General features: G+C 45.6%; 1 protein-coding gene and 1 long non-coding RNA gene across 4 annotated transcripts in view; one reads left to right on the top strand and one right to left on the bottom strand.

Moving 5' to 3' along the window:
* The window catches only part of TSGA10 (testis specific 10), a 360,446-nt gene that overhangs the window by 56,011 nt on the left and 282,394 nt on the right, over window positions 1-22,041 (bottom strand). For all 3 annotated transcript variants that reach the window (XM_069204318.1, XM_069204316.1, XM_069204317.1), the window contains exon 15: window positions 10,215-10,400. In XM_069204318.1, the coding sequence (XP_069060419.1) occupies window positions 10,215-10,400 (186 nt within the window). The remainder of the gene's footprint in view (window positions 1-10,214; window positions 10,401-22,041) is intronic.
* The window catches only part of LOC138250014 (uncharacterized), a 115,181-nt gene that overhangs the window by 22,255 nt on the left and 70,885 nt on the right, over window positions 1-22,041 (top strand). The window contains exon 2 of the long non-coding RNA XR_011194881.1: window positions 2,212-2,366. This is a non-coding gene — a long non-coding RNA (uncharacterized lncRNA). The remainder of the gene's footprint in view (window positions 1-2,211; window positions 2,367-22,041) is intronic.

Here is a 22,041-nt window from a genome sequence, read left to right as displayed (position 1 = left end):
CGAGATGAAGCGAGAGGCCTCAACGCACATACTGATTAATCCTGCCTTTACTGTGGAGCCCAAGGTTTTGATAACTTTGAAAGAAGCCATAGTTGCTACCTTGTCTCAATCTGCTGTATTTCCTGAAAATCACCTTAAAACTAATGATAATCAGGTTTATTATGGTTATAATAATGACAGTGCATTAAAAGGCCACCTGGAAAACAGTCTTGTGTCAATCAAAAAATTTACATCAATTTTGCCAACGAGCTGGAACAACAAGTGCTGATCCACAGTACTCCTAAACCCTCTCTAGGAAGCAAACATTCACTAAAGATTAGGAAGGGACTAAAGGCCTGATTCAGAGTTATGCCAATGGGTACTCCATCCTCTCTAGGAAGGAAGCATTTTACAAAAGATCAGGAAAAGACTACATGCCTTATCTAGAGTTGTACGGACAGGTACTCCGTCACGTACATGAAAAATATGCCGTACAATTATATCCTAACGCACTTGTAATGAGGCGGGTGGGGTATCCATCTCATTTGTGATGGAGTACCCATCTGCCAACACGAAGTAAGGCCCTAAATGTACATTTGCATTAGGTCTCTATGGTTCTTCGGAGTAATGGAAATATTGCACCTCACACACTTGTATGAGTATTCTATTTTTTCAAATTTAAATGTCACTCAGAACCCCACCTCTGTGTCTAGTGCCCCAGTTGACCCCAATGTGGACACCAAGTTAGCACTAACTATCAACTTACTGCCATCAATGAAGACAAGCACGTTTTGGGAAAGACAGCTAAAATGAAACACCAGTAAAGATCTTGAGTTCACTCCTGGCCAGCTTGTTTTGCCTTTGACTGCAGTGAAAGCTGATGAAACCTTAAAGAAATCTAGTAGGTGCCAGTGGACCAACAGAAAACGAGATGCTTGAACATATAACCAAAAAAGAACCTATGCTTGCAATGTAGTGCAGTAACTGCAAGAAACCAGTTGTTACACCTCCTGTCCCATGACCTTAACTGTCCAAAGCTGTAATTTATCTATTAATGCCTGGATGTCTGCTGCTAATATTGGCAATATGTGTACTGGAACTACAAGAACTATTGGCTGGAACATAGGTTCACTCATAATCAAGTTGCCTCAGTCTTTGCCAATTTCTGTGCATAATCATGTTTTCACTACCTTTTTGCACAGGTTGAGACCATTGTAATATTTATGGCCAGGATCTAAAAAATGTGCATTAAGTTATACAATTAAGAAAAATAATCTAGTGTCTTGGTTTTGGTTTCACGTCCTAGGAGTGAATTTACATAGCCACAAAAGGAGAGGATTAGAGTTATGGGTCATGAATTGAACATTGCTGAATTATGTTTGTCAAAGAAAAGCCTAATGCCCAATACTGAGCAGCAGATTCCTTAAGAAAAGCAAAACGAAGACTCTCAAAATCACAATATTTGACAGGGCTCAATGAAGAAAGGCAAATAGTCCTGCATTAGAGAAATATTTTCCCAAAAAGCTTACATTCTCTTTCTTCCTATTGTTCATTCAGCTAACAGGGGAGACCCACTGTAGAGAAGCATCTGACCCATCTGTGTATCCGACCATGTCCATCCTGCTGCATTCTCTGTCCACTTCCCACAGAAATGGCAGTGGCCTGAGCCACATGCCCGGCAGAATGCATTCCAATCTCAGTGTCCTGCCAAGGAGTCCTGAACCCATATGTTATACACATGCTGCTAGCACCGTGTAACCCACACATGCTAACCCCACCCACATCTGCACCTCCATCCATATCTGGACGTAAGGTCAGTCTCCTAGGCACCAAGCCCACATGTACCGAGCCTTCCACTCCCGGGACAGCCATCCTCCCAACATTGCTCCTATCTTGGTCCCTCTTCTCTGCTCACCACGACTGACCTAAAAACAGCCAGGGGAAAGGAGAAGGTGCCACCAGAGATACAGACAAAAACAGCCACCATGGACCAAGCTCATTAGAAGAAAGAGCCCTTCAGCAACCACTTTGGGAGGGAAGAGTAGCAAGATTGTTGGCATTCTCCCTATAAAGAGAACACTAATAATGACTTAAAACAAACAAATTTGAAAGCACCAGTGTCCACAGAAGGGTGAAGGTAGTGAGAGGAATCTACCAAGAACGAGGGAGGCAGGCATATAGAAGAAGAATACTAACTAATTAACATTTCTTTGTTGTTTGATTCTTCTTCAGCCTTCCAGAAGGAGCTATGGAGACCTACGAAAGAAGACAAAATGCAAAGCCCTGACTTGTGACGCACTTGCCTGATCTGCAGACTCTGTAACCCACAATAACTGGAATTGGATTATGCCCTTTGCCCTTCAAAGTGCTGTAACTTTCTGAATAAGGTATTTGAAAATTTTTTGTGGTTTTTCTCTCTGTCGCCTCCCTTACTGACATCTGCACTAAAATATTATATTCCCAATTAAAATGGTGATTTCCGTCCAAAAGACACCATCGGCTTCCCTAATTGGGACAAAGTAGGGAAGTATTTGCATACCACAGGTACAAACCAAGTAAACACCTAAAATGTAATCGGTTGCCTGAGAAGCTATGTTCTTATTCTGTTTCAAGTGACCTGGAGGATTGAGTCTCCTAATTTTTCTAGCATGCTTGTCTTGCATTTCCTGTGACCAAAGGCCCTTGTGGTAGACCTAATCAAGGTGTAGCAATTTGTTTTAAATGCTCTACCTTAAAAATCATTGAAGGCTGTTCTTTGTTTCTGAAACAATAGAGGAGCTGCTAGAATTATACTCCCTAATGATAGTGACGGTTATATCTGAGTTGTAATTAAAACATCTATCACTTGGCTCACCTACATTCATCATACGCAAAATATAACTAATCAAAAATGCTGCCGGCAAGGCTCCTTCTCCGCCTTCACCCAAGAGAATGCAAGACTTCAGTCCTGCAATTACTCCACTGGCTATCTTGAAACAGAAGGGCAATGTTCAGAGCTATATGGCCCTCATTTACAAGGCCCTTGTGCCACCAGAGCGTCACTTTTAGCAACGTTCTGGAAGAGTTGTACCTGCTCTATATTTACAAGGCAGCGTTAAGCCACTTTTCATTGCTTAACTCCACCTTGTAAATATAGGCCGCACCATGCAGTTTTCTGGAGCTCAAGGGTGTGCAATGGGTGTAGCTCCGGGCGTATCCATGCAACACCCACTGCTTTTTGACGCTGCCACAGATTTATGAGAAATCATAAACCTATGCAACAACAAAAACAAACGCCTCCCCGGGGTGGCATTAGAGTGGTGCAACGAGGAGAAATACTTGTATTTTTCCTTATTTTTTTCTCTATTTGTGCTGCATTCTGTAGCACACATAGGAGCAATTCCCCAATAATGATCGTTTATGTGCAGGAAGAACAAGTTACTTACCTTCAGTAACGCTTTTCCTGGTGGATACAATAGCTACCTGTGGATGTCCGTCAGGACCTGAACTGACTGACCGTGAAGGGACGGGAGGAAGGCCTTGAGAGCCAGACATTTCACCCGCAATTCCAACAGATTGATATGAAAAGTCTGTCCACTGGAGACCAACGACCCTTGGTCTTCCACCCTAGAGTGGAATCATCCGTCATGACCGTGGTCACCCGAGGAGGCACTGAAAACGGCCTTCCTTGAGAAAGGTTGCCGTCCACAGCCCACCATCGTAAATCCACTGCAGCGTCTCTGGAGATCGTTATCGACTCCTCGAGATCCCCTTTATGTTGAAACCACAGCCTGAGGAGGCACCATTGGAGAGCCCTCATGTGCCAACGTGCATGAGTGACCAACAGAATGCAAGAAGCGAACAGACTGAGCAGGCGTAAGACCTTGAGGACTGGAACAACCGCTCCATTTTGAAACATTGGAATATCCTGAATATCCTGGAACCGCTGAGGCAGAGGATAGGTCTGATCCAATGTTGTATCCAGTACTGCCCCTATGAACAGGAGGCGTTGAGAGGGCCCCAGGTGAGATTTGGGTACATTTATCGAAAAACCCAGCCTGAACAACAACTGAGTTGTCATCTGCAAGTGACGCAACACAAGCTCTGGAGACTTGGCTTTGATCAACCAATTGTCCTGGTAAGGGAATACCGATATCCCCTTCCTTCTGAGACTTGCTGCCACCACTGCCATCACGTTTGTGAAGACTCGAGGTGCTGAAGTAAGACCAAACGGAAGGACCGCAAACTGGTAGTGTTGCGACCCCACCACAAACCGGAGATACTTCCTGTGCGACTTGAGTATAGGGATATGAAAGTATGCATCCTGCAAGTCGACAGACACCATCCAATCCTCTTTGTTCAACGCCAGAAGTACCTGCGCTAGAGCCAGCATCTTGAATTTCTCCTGTTTGAGGAACCAATTCAAAATCCTCATGTCTAGGATTGATCTCCAACGACCTACTTGGGGATCAGGAAGTATCTTGAATAACAACCTTGACCCCTTTCCTGCTCTGGAACCAACTCCACCGCACCTTTTGACAATAGGACCTGAACCTCCTGCTGTAACAACAGGAGATGGTCTTCTGAAGAAAACAAGGAATGGGGAGGGCTGGGAAGAGGAAACTCCTGAAGAGGGAGAGCATATCCTTTTCTCACAATATTTAGAACCCATGAGTCTGATGTAACTAAATCCCACTCGTGGAGAAAAAGACGTAATTTTCCCCCTACAGGAGAAGTATGTTCGATAAAGGGGAGAAAACTAGGGCTGCTTCACTTGCTGTGGTCCTCCAGAAGAAGAGGATGACGTAGGGTGCTGCTGGGTGGCCCCTCTTGTCCTAACCCTCCCCCCCTCTAAAGGACCGATATGGGAGGCTGGTAGGCTGCTGGACCGAGGAGTGGGGTCTCCCTCGATAAACTGCCCCACGTCCAAACCCCCTGAACCTCCGAAAGGACCTAAAAATAGAGCAGAGGAGGCTTGCAATCCTAAAGACTTTGCCGTGGCCCGGCTATCTTTAAAGCACTCTAGGACAGAGTCCGCTTTATCTCCAAACAGTTTTTCCCCGTCAAAAGGTAAATCCAACAAAGTGGTCTGTACATCTGAAGAAAACCCAGAAGACCTCAACCAAGCGTGCCTCCTGGTAGCAATAGATGTACCCATTGCCCTGGCCACCGAGTCCGTAGAGTCCAGGCCAGACTGAATTATTTGTTTCGCCGCAGCCTGCGCATCAGACAAGAGTTTCCCAAATGGTCTCTGTACATCCTGCGGTAGGTCAGGAACCATGGCCTTTGCGGAGTCCATGAGGGCATGGAGATATCTACCCAGCACACAGGTAGCGTTTGCAGCCTTGAGAGCCATGCTGCAAGACGAGAAAGTCTTCTTTGCGGATTGCTCCATCCGCTTGGATTCCCTGTCTGATGGAATCACAGGGAAGGAGCCTGGAGCAGACCGTGTAGAGCAAGAGGCCTGAACACCAAACTTTTGGGGGGGTAGGATGTCATGATAAAAACCCCGGATCACCAGGCACCACTCTATATCTCCTTGCCACAGCCCTATTCACAGCAGGCGACGATACTGGCTTCCTCCAAAGTTCTAATATGGGCTCCGTAAGAGCCTCGTTGAATGGAAGCAAAGGGTCTGCAGAAGCCGAAGACGGATGCAGGACCTCTGTTAAAATGTTCGTCTTAACTTCTGCAGCAGGCAATGGAAATTCCCAAAAGTTCGCTGCCTTCCTGATCACTGTGTGAAACGAAGCTGCCTCCTCCGTAAATTACCCTGGTGAAGACAAGTCCCACTCTGGGGAAGTATCCAGCCCACTGGCTGACTCCAGGCCTTGATACTCTCCCAAGGGCTCAGCAATCTCTCCTTCCTCCAACAACTGCCTTTGATACTCTTCCTCCTCTAAGAGATGCAAGGCCTTCCTGCGTGACCTCAGTCGAGCCTCCAACCTTGGCGTCGACATGGAATTTGCCGACGTCAAAGACACCGGCTTCAACACCTGACATGGAACTGGAGAGGAAGGTTGACTCCGTTCGAATCCATCACTCGGATCCGGTACTGGCACGGATCCTGATGGCGCCGAAGATGCTCATGGCTCCACCATCGGCGCCGGCTGACAGGGGGATGAAATCGGCGCCATAGATCTAGAAGGCGACGTTATGGGATCCACAGGGCCTCAAGGCGATGTCATCGGTGCCAGTCCTGTACCCTCAGGCGGATAGAATGGCATAAACGGCAACACCTTGTACGGAGCAGGGGAGCCCAATGAAAATGCCAATGGACCCGTGGGACCAGCCGGTGCACCAGCAGGGGCCATGGCATTGAACATAGAGAACATGGCATTCAAAAATGCCGCCGGATCCGCTCCCGGAGCAGGGAAGGCAGGATACTGCTGGTCTCCCTGTTGCACCTGTTCTTGCTGAACATCAGACTCCTGAGCAGCAGGTGAAAATCGAGGACTGTCCTGAGGTGCCACAACCTCAAAGACAGACAGCGCCGGAGAAGCCTCAGGACTCTGGGGTTGAGGAGTCACCGTCGGACTCACCTCCCAAGTCGCACGGCGCCGACGAGATGGAGACCTCGATCTTGAACGGCTTCGAGCTGAACGGCACCGAGAGTCATGACGCACCGTTTCTTATGCTTCTTTGAAGAAGCATGGGAAGAGGATCTACGATGGCTCCTATGACCCTTCTTCGCCTTGGCCAAAAAGAGTTTGGCCTCCCTTTCCTTTAAAGCCTTTGGATTCATGCTCTGGCAAGACGCACACTCCTCGATGTCATGCTCAGAGCTAAGGCACCAAAGACAATCATCATGAGGGTCAGTGACCGACATGAGACCACCGCACTCTCTGCATGGCTTGAAACCGCACTTCCTAGGGTGAAACATTGTAACTACAAAGAGCAACAAGATGAAACCTCCAACAGAAGCGAGAGCTAGGAAAAAAACGTTTGCGTCGAAGGCACGGAAAAAAGGGAACTGACGTCTGCACGCCGGCGAGGACCTCCTGTTGGCACGGTGATGTCAGATGGAGTCACGTGGAGCTGTGCAATTGTGACGTCCTCGTTGACGTAGACAGCTGGGAAGAAGATTTTCCATTGGATACTGGCGCGTGGGTGAATTCCTAAGGTGAGGAATCCACAGGTAGTTGTATCCATCAGAAGATGTTCCTTCCTGCACATAAACAATCACCCCTGCAAAGCAGGCATCCTTGCACCATAGCGCAAAGGTGCCTGCCTTGTCGCTAGGCAGCTGATCAAGTGCCGGGGAAAACAGAGGGATGGGCCGTATTCTTGAAAATACAGTGCATTCCTGTGTTTTGGAAATCATGCAGTTAAGCGCTGCAAGATTGCTTGTGGCACCGCTTAAAGCTATTTCCTAATAAATGAGGCTCTATGTGTTAACCACAGAACCTTCCAAGGGAAAGGATTGTTATATCAACTAATTAAACGCAAGCGATACAAACAAAACAAAAAATTGTGCTCCAGGCTTGCCCCACATATCATCATACCACCTTATCATAAGAAATCCGTAAGAGCCTCTGCTTTCTCACTACAAGACACCAAGGTCTTGCACTCACTACCAGCCAGCATTAAAAGCATACAGGAGCAAATGCACTTCAGAAGACAGTTGAAAAAATGGCTATATCCAAGACAACTACACCACACCACATACGGGCAACAGAGCTCAGAAAAACAGCTGCACCCTCAACTTACAACCCACCGATTGGAACAAAAACAAACAGCAAACTGTTTTTGATATGCAGGTAAGCTAAGAAGGGCGGACCTATAGTTCACGGGGGCATTATGCAATCATGTAATTTCATACATAACATTAATGGCCTGTACTATTACTAAGAATATAGTACCCAGTGGCCAGTAGCCAATTGTTACTTATGCCTCTCAGATTCACATAAGACATATCAGCTATGAGCGTCGTCATTACCAGATTTGTACAGCCAAATAAAACAGTCATTACCAAATGAAGAGACATAGAATAGCTGAAGAGATCTTTCACACACTGCTGGACAATTTAGAGAACTTTAATATAGTGCATCACTGCTGGTCCCAAATATCTGTACACTCTGATCGCTTCTTCACATCTCACAATGACACTCAGATGACCATCCCAAAATATGCCGATCCCAGCAGATCGCTTCATTTCTCTTTCACTCCAACCATGTCAGCTCAGCACCACACCTACATACCAATCTGATTGGGCATCCCAGTGAAGTAACAGGTTAATCAAACTATAATCATAGGAAATACCATAAAAGGACCTGCAGAACCTTTCATAGTTGCCAGCACACTGAAAACCATAAACCTGTGCATCTGTCTCTCAAACCCCCATGTCATCCACCACACTGCTACATGCTGTTTTAAATAACACGATAACTGCACCTCTCACTCATGACATGGAAACACTTCCCACATAGGATCATAAAACAAAGAGAACACCCTTCCAACCACACATCCGCATGGCATAGCTTGGTACATATGTAGGTAAGCACTTCAGTGGCCCAAATACGGGTACTAAGCACTATATATATGCAGTGATACAATGCAATACAATACACTACACTACCTCCACCCAGAAATGATCACTTTCTATCAATTCTTAGCTTCATTCAAAATTATTTTGATTGTCATCCTTGATGATATTTTCACTGGGTCAGTGGTAATGGGGTTAAGTGTGATTCAAACTACATTACGAAAAGAGATGGCCTCAAATCACAATAAGGTGACACTCGTCCTCCTCAGTAGCAATGCTTTGGAGGGACAGTCTGACTCCACTGTATCTTTATGGACTTACATAATGCATTTAGTTCGATCATTAGTCCCCTATTACAAAAATGTAGCAATCCAGGTTTGTCATCTACTTGGTATATCCATGTAAGATTGCCTTTATGTGGAAACTGGGTTACAATGGCATCCCCCGGACTGCGGACAAGAACTAATGGATACTTAGTTGATCAGGCGTATGCTTTTGCAAGACTTTGTTTTTTCTATTATTAGGTATTAATAATCTTCCTCCTTAGCTATACACTGGAGTAGCAACCATAATAACCTTGTTCTTTTAGCCAGGTTCTTAGTGATCATCCTGACTGGTGGACATTTTAAGTAAGAATCAGATGAATACCAATATTACTGCTCCTGAATAAATAATTTAATCTTGATATGGTTCTTGATAACCCACAATTAACAGTACAGTTTAGCTATATTATCTAGAGTATGTGACCTGAAAATAATTATATTTTAGAATACAGTAACACAAAGTCGCATTAAATGAAAGTCATTAAATGAAGGAATACCCAAATTCCTTTTTCGAATGGCGGACAGATATGACACAGAAGTGCTAAGGGTCATGTCCATCACCGAGTACTGCACCAGTCCAGAGCAAATAAACCACCCATACCAACTGAACAGGCACTGAATAACTGAAGAGATTTGCCCATGCACCTGGCCAATGGAGGATTTTACTTTATCCATCACCGCAGGGCCTAATTAGCTACATACTATGCCTGCTTCTTGAAATACCACAATGACAATCAGATAGGGGATGGTATTAAAGTCTATCCCAGCAGATCTCTTCACCATTTCACCCTTTAACATACACCTGCTCAGGACCATACATTACACAAAATATCTCAGAATGGACAACCCAGTGCAGTAACCAGCTATGTTGACTATGAACATAACAAAATACCATAAACGAAGCTGCCTGCTTACTAAAACCATAAACCACACACTTATCTCTCACACCTCTTCATTTATCACACTGCTAAGCATTGCCTCCAATAACACAGTAACTGCACCTCAGTGGTCCTCATGCATGACACAGAAAGACTTTCCACACAGCATCAAAATAAATACAACACACTTCCCACCACACATACTACACAGTGTAGCATGCTATTGATGTATGCAGGCACTTCAGCACCCCACAGAGAGGTAGTAAGTGCCACATAAATATTACAATACAATGTTTGAACAATTGCTAATGAAATTCATTGTATGAAATGTTGTCTCATAAGTATACATTTTGGGTCTTCTGAAGCTGGTTATATGTTAGTCTGTAGTGAGTCGATCCCTGTCGTATAATTTGAGCATGATGTCCAGGAGCATAGCAATGTCACTGATGCATTTCAATCGCAGTAAAGCACACAGTCTGGTGAATGGATATTCTGTTTTTCGGTTGGTGATGCTAGACCATTAAACATGTTCCATTCCATCACTAGTGCAAATACATGTGTATATCTTACTTGTTCAATCTCTAGCTCCAGCGAGTCCATTCGCTCCTTCAACCTGCGACGCTCAGACTCGGAATTGAGAAGCTCTAGTCGCATGGAGCTGCACTCCCCTTCGGATTGGTGGTATTTGCTTTGCCATGTTTCGACTTCCGACGTAGCTCTCCGATAGTTCTCCAAATGTTCTCTGTTCTCCTTTTCCTGAGAACATAAAAACAATTTTCATTCCAACCACGTTTTCATTATGCAAAAATCAACATCAAAAGCTTGTGTTTGTGGAAAAAGCTTTTACATTACATGGCAGAAGATACTTGCTAATGAACTTTTGCTCCTGTGATCCAGACAGCAAGAGGAACCTCCAAGTGGTACATGGTTGCTTCAAGAGTCCTGTCGTAGGTGGGCTTGTGCAATTGCAGTAAGAATTATAAATATCATGCATTCCGAGGGGCTGCTGTGTCTACCATGTCCTTCACTACTGGTTTGCATGACTATAATGAATGAGGTGACCTTTCTCTTGGCCTGCAGTAGTCCATTCAGCCAGAATGCCATTTCTTCTCATTTGTATCCAGTGAAGCGCTGTTCCACTCCTCCTGACTATCTCCTACCTCACATAAACAAATTAATGATTCTAAAGTAAGGTGGCATCTATGCTATGGCATCAAACCTTTCTTTTCACTTGGCTAAGCAGGTGGTTCTTCAAGCTCTGACCACTTGGCCTCTCTGTCTGACAAACGGCCAGGGTATTTTGGGAGGAAGTTTTGAATTCAGCCGGATCCTACCTTAGGTGCATAGAATGATAAAGACAAGGAGAGACATGTATGACGGACTGCAGAGAGCAACCGGACCCGGGTATGCTTCTACTAGCTAGACATAAAATGTAGAAGAAAGAAATCATAGGCTTTGGCGCTCCATCTGAAATCATCTTGAGATTTCTGCAATAAAGGTTGCAGCCACTCAGAGCAACCAGCTAGCCATTTCCAGCAGGTAAGAATTGTGCCTAATGCAAAAACGCTACAAAAAGTTAAAGATCAGCTGAAACTATCCCCAGAGAGAAAGGTTCCTTTCTCATGAGACAGCTGAGCCCAATTCTGCCACTTCTTAGTTTCAGAGATTTTACCCTAAGAGAATATTAGAAAGGGGGCCATTCTAACTGTGACTTCCAGTAATAGAGGGGATGCCAATACTCTGTTGGATCCACACCAAGGCTGGTAAGACAATGAAAGCCCAAGAGCTGATTTCTCAGCAAAGATGTCATAAAAAAACTAGTCTGCAGCCAAACCTCTCAATGTACCTAACAAGCAGAATCTTTTTTAAGTTCACTCCATATGTGGGTTAATGATCTATCAGGGAGAACATTATGAACAGAGATCAAGGTAATCTCTTAAGCTTTTCAAAACCAATGTCAGGTTTGCATGGCCTTCAAACTCTTTAATAGATTTATGCTTACAGTCTGGTAATTCACGGTTTCGCTTGACCAGAGGCAGTGGGACGGCAGGATTTTCAACACAGGGAACAGATAAGGAGGAAAACTATAACATTACAACCCATTCCTGGTTACAGGTGCCACTCTAGACTGACCATGTGGTAAGTTCCGTAAGGACTTCAGATTGAGGGCAGATTCATGCTCCTTTCGTTCCCTTTCCTGCAGCTTTTTCTGTGGCAGTATGCATTTGTTAGTCCTTTAAAACAGAATATGAGGTGCTTAGGTTTTATGAACTTTCCAAGGTTCTCCCTATAACAGCTTAAAGGCAAGTTCAGAAGGAAATAAATTGTGTAGTAGAAAAGCAAAGAACGCTGCACTAAAAAACACAAGGAGCAAAAGGAGCAGCGACCAGGGATTTAAATTCCCAACATAGAGATTTCCTGATCAAGCTTTCTATGGTTTCTAAATCAAGAGCCCATTGATTTATCTAAGGTCTTTCAATGAGATATTATAATTTTCCACAATTGTGCACAAGCACTTTGTGGGTGGCTTGAATGAACTAAAAATTAGGAAGTTAACAGCAAGGCAGAATGGAAAGCCGGGCTTGGGTCTTCAAGTAATAGGCACAGCTCTTGTCTCAGGTTTAAACCCTTGGCTGGATCCCCTTTAGCTTTCCGGAATTCCTTCTCATGCCTGTAGTATTCAACTTCAAAAAATAGGACTCCACAGTTTTCCATCCTTTCTGTGGTTTCAGGAGCCTTGGAGATTCAGTGATTCATCAATTTTTCTGCAATCACAGCACACAATATCAAACCATTCTGCCAAAAGCATAATATTTAGATTGCCAGCCAATTCACCTTGAACAATATACTCACTGAGGGCCAGATGTAGCAAAGGGTTTTTCCAATTCTGTGTCAATGGGAAAATGTGTTCGTACATATGGCCCTGAGTGAGCAAAACATATTGTTGTAAGACATGCTGGAGTTTGCACCAGGTAGTAAAAAGTGCTTAAATAAAAAAAATGCTGGAAATTAATACTCTTAAACAGCCAGGCTAGTTCTCTCCCCAACACTTCACATCGTCAGAGACATTGCTCAAATCAAATTGCTAAAAATGATAAATGCACAGGCCATGCTGAAAAAGTAAAAGATTAATCAAAGGTTAAACCTGAGTTAATCAGTCCACCAAAATAATTTTGAATTTACAAGTACTTAAAACCCCAGTCCTTGAAATAATGAATTTAGCACAGACTTCTCCAACATCTCAATCTATTATAAATGTGCGGCCATTGGTAGAGTAGATGCCTCCCACGTTTTTTTGGGAACCCTTTTAATTGAAATTGTGCTCATCATACAGCATTATGTGGGAAAGGATTGCATAGCTGCATCTTACAAACATAGCAATGAGAATTACAATTGCAGAGAAAATGTCAAAGGATAATTCGAGAATGGCACTTTTACAGCCGATTTAGAACAGCCATCATTATCCATTGTGCAGGAGCAATCCAGGTTTCCCTCCCCCTTCTCCAATACCATCCCTCATCAATAGCCTTTATACTCTTGCAAGGCCTCCTACACTTTTTCCCACTTCTTGGGGCATCCTCTGCCCTCTGACACCAATCAAAGTCCGCCTCCCACTCTCTAACTCCCTGGGAGGCCGTCCTGCCAATGCCCTTGCTATATTTTTTTAGCAACTCAGCTTCACCTAGATCTTTTGATACTTGAGCTGCTTGGCATCTACAGAAAATGTTGGTGACAAAACATGGGACATTATCTCTGTGATTTTCACCCAATTCTCTTGTATCATCGGGCATCCCCAGAGGATATGGAAAAACATGCCTTCCTAGGCGCAGCCCCTCAGGCACAGTGGTGTGGCCGTTCTACCTACCTGTGTATTAGTGTCTATGAGTAGTATGACTTGTATATGTTTTTCAGTTGGACTACCCTAAACCAGGCACGTATAGCTATATCTCGCAGGCTCTGGAGGGTCTCCACCCAATCCTCATCGTCTATGTCTTCGAGATCTCCAGCCCAGGTGCTTCTCAGTGACCCCATCTGATTAGGGGAGTCAATCACCAGCTTTTCATAGATCGTGGAAACCCCTTCGTAAGGTATGAGCTCAGGGTGCAGTCGATCTTCTACGGGAGAGGACTCTGGTTAACGGTTCTCCCTCTACTATATTTCTTTAAAGGGCATGTCCCAAATGCAGATACCTGTATCTTTTGGAGTCTGCTAGCTCATATTCTTGGCGTAGGACCTCAAACTGCATGATAGCTAGTCCTCTCCAAGCATCTTCTTGATGTTCAATACCAATGAACTCCCACTTTGAAAATCCTGTCAGGACCCCAATTTCATGCAGCAAATCACTGTGCCATTGAGGGGTTGCGTTAGTAAGTTTACCCTTCCAGCCTAAATAATTTGTGACCTCTCTCCATATCCTAACCACCATCCGGATATGCGTTGGCAGGTCCTGTTCTCTCCTTCTACAGTAAAGAATCACCTTATGCTCCCCTCGGCCCCTAGCCTCCTTCTCCACTCGATAGGCTGGGTCTTGGTGGTCTGAGAAGACCCAATCATTAATTATTAAGATTTGTGATGCCCAATATTATTTCAGGATGTTCGAGACCGCCATAATACACTCCTTTCTACAGCTTATCAGCACAGTAATAGTCAAACTTCCTCATCTATTTTCTTAAAGAGATATGGCGGGATTCTGTATGGCGCATTTTCCATAACATAAAGAGAGCCACTATGCACATTAACTTTAGTGGGAGGTTCCATCAGTGGTATATTCCTACATAGAAAGTTCTTAGAGTCACAGGTAACAAATTCTCAGATACTGGAAACTTTCAAGTTCTACTGATGCAGTCATGGGGAGCCGAGAGAGGGAATATCACTGACTTTGGCCAATTAATGGGAGTGGCTCCCAAAAATGCAAATACCTGAAGTATTCTACCTATGGAGAGAGAGGGTTTCATGACGTAGAACAGGACATCATCTGCATAGAGGGTAATTTGTTATTCCCAGCCACCCTCATTCCCTGCATCAGTGGTTCCTGACGGATCCAGGCTGTCAGCAGTTCAAGCGCCAAGGCGAAGATCATAGGTGAGAGAGAGCAGCAACTCTACTGAGTTTCCTTTTGTAAGACAAATTTGCGAGACACCCTAGCCAGTGGTGACTGATTTAGGAGTTTAACCCAGGTGCAGAGTTGTAGCCTTAAGCCCATTTTGGTCAATGTGGGGAAAATGTAATTCCGTTTGATAGAGCTGAGTGCCATTTTGGCATCCAAAGCCATTAGTACTGCTTGTTCTGCAATGGGAGATTCTGACAGGTGGAGCACTCTATATAGGCGTTGGGGATTAAGATGGGTGCTCTTATGTGGCATGATCCCAGGCTGGTCAGGGTGTATAACTGAGGTAATGACCTTACGAAGTCTAGTCGATAAGGCCCGTCCCAGTACTTTAACTTCTACATTTAATAAACATATGGGTCTATAGGAGTTACAGTCTGTCAGCGGTTTGCCCTATTTCTGTATAAGTACAATGGTGGTGATGCTTTGGTCTCCTGGCAGGCAGCTCTCTTTGGTGCCTCCCGGAACATATCTAACATATGTTTGGCAATGATATCAACCATCCCCTTGTAGAACTCGATTGGCAGGCCTACTGCCTTCCTAGACTGAAGACAAAGCTTTACAAAAAGCTAGTGTCAGGTCAGCCTCTTATTCCTCCTGCGCCTAACCGGTGAGTGCCTTAGGGGAAATATCTTTCAAAAAGTTGTCACAGTTGACGTCTGTCATGGTTGTTGTGGGAGTGTAGAGGTCCTCATAATAGGTTGCTAAGGTTTCTGCTTAGGCACCATTAGTCATCTGCAGTATTCCAGCCCCGTCCTCAGACTCTAGAACCCAAGGATGCTCCTTTTCCTTCCTATCCAACCAGGCCAATAGTTTACAAGCTTTGACCCCCACATCATACAGTCGGCGTTGCATTGCCAACTCATGAGTCTGCACCATGTTTTCTACTACGGCATGCAAATTCTGCTGGCGGAGATGTAACCTGTGACAGAGTTCTGCCATATTATTAGTCTGTGCACTCGCCTCTAAGACTGCAATATTTCTTTCTATGGCTTCGCATTCAAGCTTAGTTTTCTTCTTTTTCCCCTCTATGAGGGCCTGGGCTAGTCTCCTCACTACAGACTTGAATGCCTCCCATAGGACATTTGCTGATGGCACTGCTCCATTATTTTCCTTAAAATACAGGTCTACACCCTTCTTCAATTTGTCTTTTGCCGCCCTGTCTTGGAGGTACCAAGTGTCTATCTTAGGGGCTAGTGTGAAGTCTCAGGACTGCCCAATAAGTAGGACCCACAATGGAGAATGATCAGATATACCTCATGCATGGGGTGTTGCAGATCTAAAGTTAAGTGCGTGGGAGTGTGGAGGAAAGATATGGTCCCTATGGGAAAAGCTTCTGTGCATGGGTGTAAGGAAATGCCTCCTTGGCATGGTTACCCCTTAATGTTTTGCCTTTGCCGTTGCTACGTTTTGATTGAAAGTGTGCTGGGACCCTGCTAACCAGGCCCCAGCACCAGTGTTCTTCCCTAAACTGTACCTTTGCTTCCACAATTGGCACAGCCCTAGCACTCAGATAAGTCCCTTGTAACTGGTACCCCTGGTACCAAGGGCCCTGATGCCAGGGAAGGTTTCTAAGGGCTGCAGCATGTCTTATGCCACCCTGGGGACCCCTCACTCAGCCCATGCACACTGCCTCACAGCTTATGTGTGCTGGTGGGGAGAAAAAGACTAAGTCGACATGACACTCCCCTCAGAGTGCCATGCCACCCTCACACTGCCAGTGGCATAGGTAAGTCACCCCTCTAGCAGGCCTTACAGCCCTAAGGCAGGGTGCACTATACCACAGGTGAGGGCATATGTGCAAGAGCACTATGCCCCTACAGTGTCTAAGCAAAACCTTAGACATTGTAAGTGCAGGGTAGCCATAAGAGTATATGGTCTGGGAGTTTGTCAAACACGAACTCCACAGTCCCATAATGGCTACACTGAAATCTGGGAAGTTTGGTATCAAACTTCTCAGCATAATAAATGCACACTGATGTCAGTGTGAAATTTATTGTAACATACACCCAGAGGGCATCTTAGAGATGCCCCCTGAATACCAATCTGACTTCTAGTGTAGGCTGACCACTTTCTGCCAGCCTTCCACACACCAGACATGTTGCTGGCCACATGGGGAGAGTGCCTTTGTCACTCTGTGGCCAGGAGCAAAGCCTGTACTGGGTGGAGGTGCTTCTCACCTCCCTCTGCAGGAACTGTAACACCTGTCGGTGAGCCTCAAAGGCGCACCCCTTTTGTTACAGCACCCCAGGGCATCCCAGCTAGTGGAGATGCCCGCCCCTCAGGCTACTGCCCCCACTTTTGGCGGCAAAGCTGGAGGAGATAATGAAAAAAACAAGGAGGAGTCACCCACCAGTCAGGCAGCCCCTAAGGTGTCCTGAGCTGAGGTGACCCCTGCCTTTAGAAATCCTCCACCTTGAGATTGGAGGATTCCCCCAATAGGATTAGGGATGTGCCCCCCTCCCCACAGGGAAGAGGCACAAAGAGGGTGTAGCCATTGGCTACTGCCCTCCCAGACCTAAACACACCCCTAAATTCAGTATTTAGGGGCACCCATGAACCTAGGAAACTAGATTCCTGCAACCTGAAGAAACAAGAAGGACTGCTGACCTACAAGCCTGCAGAGAAGACGGACGACGACAACTGCTTTGGCCCCAGCCCTACCGGCCTGTCTCCAACTTCGAAAACCTGCAACCAGCGATGCATCCGACAGGGACCAGTGACCTCTGAAGCCTCAGAGGACTACCCTGGACTAAACGACCAAGAAACTCCTGTGAGCAGAGGCCCTGCTCAAAACCAGCTACTTCTTTGCAACAAAGAAGCAACTTTCAAAGACTGCACGTTTCCTTCCGGAAGTGTGAGACTTCACACTCTGCACCCAACGCCCGGCTCGAGATCCAGAGAACAAACACCACAGGGAGGACTCCCCGGCGACTGCGAGCCTCTGGGTAGCCAGAGACAACCCCCATGAACCCCCACAGCGATGCCAGCAGAGAGAATCCAGAGGCTCCCCCTGACCGCGACTGCCTGTAACAAGGGACCCGACGCCTGGAAACAGCACTGCACCTGCAGCCCCCAGGACCTGAAGGAACCGAACCTCAGCGCAGGAGTGACCCCCAGACGACCCTCCGCTTAGCCCAGGTGGTGGCTGTCCAGAGAAGCCCCCCTGTACCTGCCTGCACTGCTAGAGTGACCACCGGGTCCCTCCATTGAAACCAATACAAAAGCCGACGCCTGCTTTTCACACTGCACCCGGCCGCCACTGTGCTGCTGAGGGTGTGTTTTGTGTGCCTACTTATGTCCCCCCCAGTGCTCTACAAAACCCCCCTGGTCTGCCCCCGAGGACGCAGGTACTTACCTGCAGGCAGACTAGAACCAGAGCACCCCTGTTCTCTATAGGCGCATATGTGTTTTGGGCACCTCTTTGACCTCTGCACCTAACCGGCCCTGAGCTGCTGGTGTGGTAACTTTGGGCTTGTCTTGAACCCCTAACGGTGGGCTCCTATGCCCCAGAACTGAGACTTGTAAGTGTTTTACTTACCTCACAAACTAAACTTCACTTACCTCCCCCAGGAACTGTTGATTATTGCACTGTGTCCACTTTGAAAATAGCTTATTACCATTGACAAGTCTGTATAGGATATTGCTTTTATTTAAGGTTCCTAAAGTATCTAAGTGAAGTACCTTGCATTTAAAGTGTTTACTGCAAACCTTGAACCTGTGGTTCCTAAAATAAACTAAGAAAAAAATAATTTCTATATAAAAGCCTATTGGCCTGGAGTAAGTCTTTGAGTGTGTGTTCCTCATGTATTGCCTGTGTGTGTACAACAAATGCTTAACACTACCCTCTGATAAGCCTACTGCTCGACCACACTACCACAAAATAGAGCATTAGAATTATCAAATTTTTCCACTATTTTACCTCTAAGGGGAACCCTTGGACTCTGTGCACACTATTTCTTACTTTGAAATAGTATATACAGAGCCAACTTCCTACATTGGTGGATCAGCGGTGGGATCGAAGACTTTGCATTTGCTGGACTACTCAGCCAATATCTGATCACACAACTAAATAACTAAATAACCAAAATTGTCATTAGAAACGGATTTTTGCAATCTGAGCTATTTTTCTAAATTTTTAAAAGTCCTGCTAGGGCCTTGTGTAAGTCCGTTAGCATTTCTTTTAGAGTTTAAACGTTTGTAAAAGTTTGGATTAAGTTCTAGAAATAGTTTTAGATTCTTAAAAAGTATCCCAGCTTTTAGAAACGTAATGTCTAGCACAGAAGAGATGGTGGTGGAACTCAACCTCACCCCTTACCTGCATCTAGGGATGTCAGAGTTAAGGACTCTCTGTAAACTAAAAAATATAAAGACTGGGTCAAACCCTACCAAAGTTAAGCTCCAGGAGCTTTTTGCAGAGTTTGCAAAAGACCACCCCTCTGAGGATAACCCTACAGAGGGGGAAGCAAGTGACCAGGAGGATGATTCCCTCCCTCCTGTCCTAGTAAGGGAGGCCAGGGTTCCTCAAACCCTGACTCCACAAGTGATAGTCAGAGATACTGGTTCTTCCACAGGGGAGACCAGTAACTCTGGAAGCATTGAGGGCAGCCTCAATGAAGATGACCTCCTGTTAGCCAGGATGGCCAAAAGAGTGGCTTTGGAGAGACAGCTCCTAGCCATGGAGAGGGAAAGACAAAAGATGGGTTTAGCTCCCATCAATGGTGGCAGCAACATAAATAGGGTCAGAGAAAGTACTGACATGCTAAAAATCCCCAAAGGGATTGTAACTAAATATGAAGATGGTGATGATATCACCAAGTGGTTCACAGCTTTTGAAAGGGCTTGTGCAACCAGAAAAGTAAACAAGTCCTACTGGGGTGCTCTCCTTTGGGAAATGTTCACTGGAAAGTGTAGGGATAGACTCCTGACGCTCTCTGGTAAAGATGCAGAATCCTATGACCTCATGAAAGCTACCCTGAGTGAGGGCTTTGGATTCTCAACTGAGGAGTACAGGATTAGGTCCAGGGGGGTTCAAAAATCCTCGACCAGACCTGGGTTGATTTTGTTGACTTCTCAGTCAAAACAATGGATGGTTGGATTAATGGCAGAGGTGTAAATGATTATGATGGGCTGCATCACTTGTTTATGAAAGAACATTTTTAAAGTAATTGTTTCAATGATAAACTGCATCAGCATCTGGTAGACCTAGATCCAATTTCTCCCAAAGAATTGGGAAAGAAGACAGACCACTGGGTCAAGACAAGGGTGACCAAGACTTCCACAGGGGGTGACCAAAAGAAAGGGGTCACAAAGCCTCTCCAGGGGAAGAGTGTTGAGACATCGGAGGGAAAAAGTAAAGAGTCTTCTACAGGGCCCCAAAAACCTGCACAGGAGGGTGGGTCCAAAGCCTCTTCACAATCCTCTTTTGGGTACAAGGGTAAAAGGTTTGATCACAAGAAGGCCTGGTGTCACAGCTGTAGCCAGCATGGACACCAAACTGGAGACAAGGCCTGTCCCAAGAAAGGTTCACTTCAACTACTACTCCAGTTAGCACTGGAATAGCCAGTCTCCAGGTGGGATCAACAGTGTACCCAGAGCAAATCAGGGTTCACACTTAAGCTACATTAGTCCCAGAGGTTGGGGTGGACCTAGCCACACGTGCTGCCTGGCCGCCTAACATGCAAAAATACAGGCAGCAGCTCTTAATTAATGGGACTAGAGTACAAGCCCTGAGGGATACAGGTGCCAGTGTCACTATGGTGACAGACAAACAGGTTTCCCCAGGACTATACCTGGCTGGACAAATTTATCCAGTCACCAATGCTGACAATCAGACTAAAATACATCCCATGGCTATGGTAACTTTAGAATGGGGAGGGGTCACTGGCCTGAAACAGGTGGTAGTCTCTTCTGCTATACCAGTAGAATGTCTGCTTGGAAATGATCTGGAATCCTCAGTATTGGCTGAGGTAGAACTCAAAACCCATGCAGTCATGCTGGGTATCCCTAAACTGGTGTGTGTCAAGACAAGGGCACAGTTCAGGGCTCAGGGTGAAAAAAAAGAAATGAGAAGTCTGGAATAATGGCCCAACCTTCCAAGAGAAAAGGAAAGAACACTGGGAACCAGCTTCAGCACAGAAAAAGAAACAGACCCCCTCTTCTCAGGAAGAAGTTCTATCCCCTGAGGGAACTGAGTCCATGGAGCTAGAACCTTACCAGGTTCAGCTCTTGGGCCCAGGGGGACCCTCAAGGGAACAGCTGTGCAAGGGGAAAGAAACTTGTCCCTCTCTTGAAGGCCTAAGACAGCAAAAAGCTGTAGGAGGCTGGCCTGGTTTGTAGTGGGTACCAAGGGGTACTTACACTCTGTACCAGGTCCAGTTATCCCTTATTAGTGTAGAAGAGGTGTTTCTAGCAGCTTAGGCTGATAGAAGGTAGCTATAGCAGAGTAGCTTAGGCTGAACTAGGAGACATGCAAAGCTCCTACTATACCACTGGTGTCATATGCACAATATCATAAGAAAACACAATACACAGATATACTAAAAATAAAGGTACTTTATTTTTATGACAATATGCCAAAAATATCTCAGTGAGTACCCTCAGTATGAGGATGCCAAATATACACAAGATATATGTACACAATACTAAAAATATGCAGTAATAGCAAAAGGAAGTAATGCAAGCAATGTAAAGTTACAGTAGATTGCAATAGGAGCACATAGGTATAGGGGCAACACAAACCATATACTCCAAAAGTGGAATGCGAACCATGAATGGACCCCAAACCTATGTGAGCTCGTAGAGGGTTGCTGGGACTGTAAGAAAACAGTGAGGGTTAGAAAAATAGCCCACCCCAAGACCCTGAAAAGTAGGTGTAAAGTGCACCTACAACCCCCACAGAGCACAGAAGTCATGATAGGGGGTTTCTGCAAGGAAGACCAACACCAGCAAAGCAACAACAGTGCACTTCCGGACCTGAGTACCTGTGAAACAAGGGGACCAAGTCCAAGAGTCGCGACAATGTCGAGAGAGGGCAGATGCCCAGGAAATGCCAGCTGAGGGTGCAAGGAAGCTGCCACCGGGTGGAGGAAGCTTGGTGTTCTGCAAGAACGAAGAGGACTGGGAACTTCCCCTTTGGAGGATGGATGTCCCACGTCGTGAAGAAGCTTGCAGAGGTGTTCCCACGCAGAAAGACCGCAAACAAGCCTTGCTAGCTGCAAGGGTCACGGTAAGGGTTTTTGGATGCTTCTGTGGCCCAGGATTGACCAGGATGTCGCCACTTGGATGAGG

This window comes from Pleurodeles waltl, chromosome 8 (assembly GCF_031143425.1).
Source record: "Pleurodeles waltl isolate 20211129_DDA chromosome 8, aPleWal1.hap1.20221129, whole genome shotgun sequence".
NCBI lineage: Eukaryota > Metazoa > Chordata > Amphibia > Caudata > Salamandridae > Pleurodeles > Pleurodeles waltl.
The sequence above is the reverse complement of the archived record's forward strand: the minus strand, read 5'-3'. Positions and strand labels throughout refer to the sequence as shown.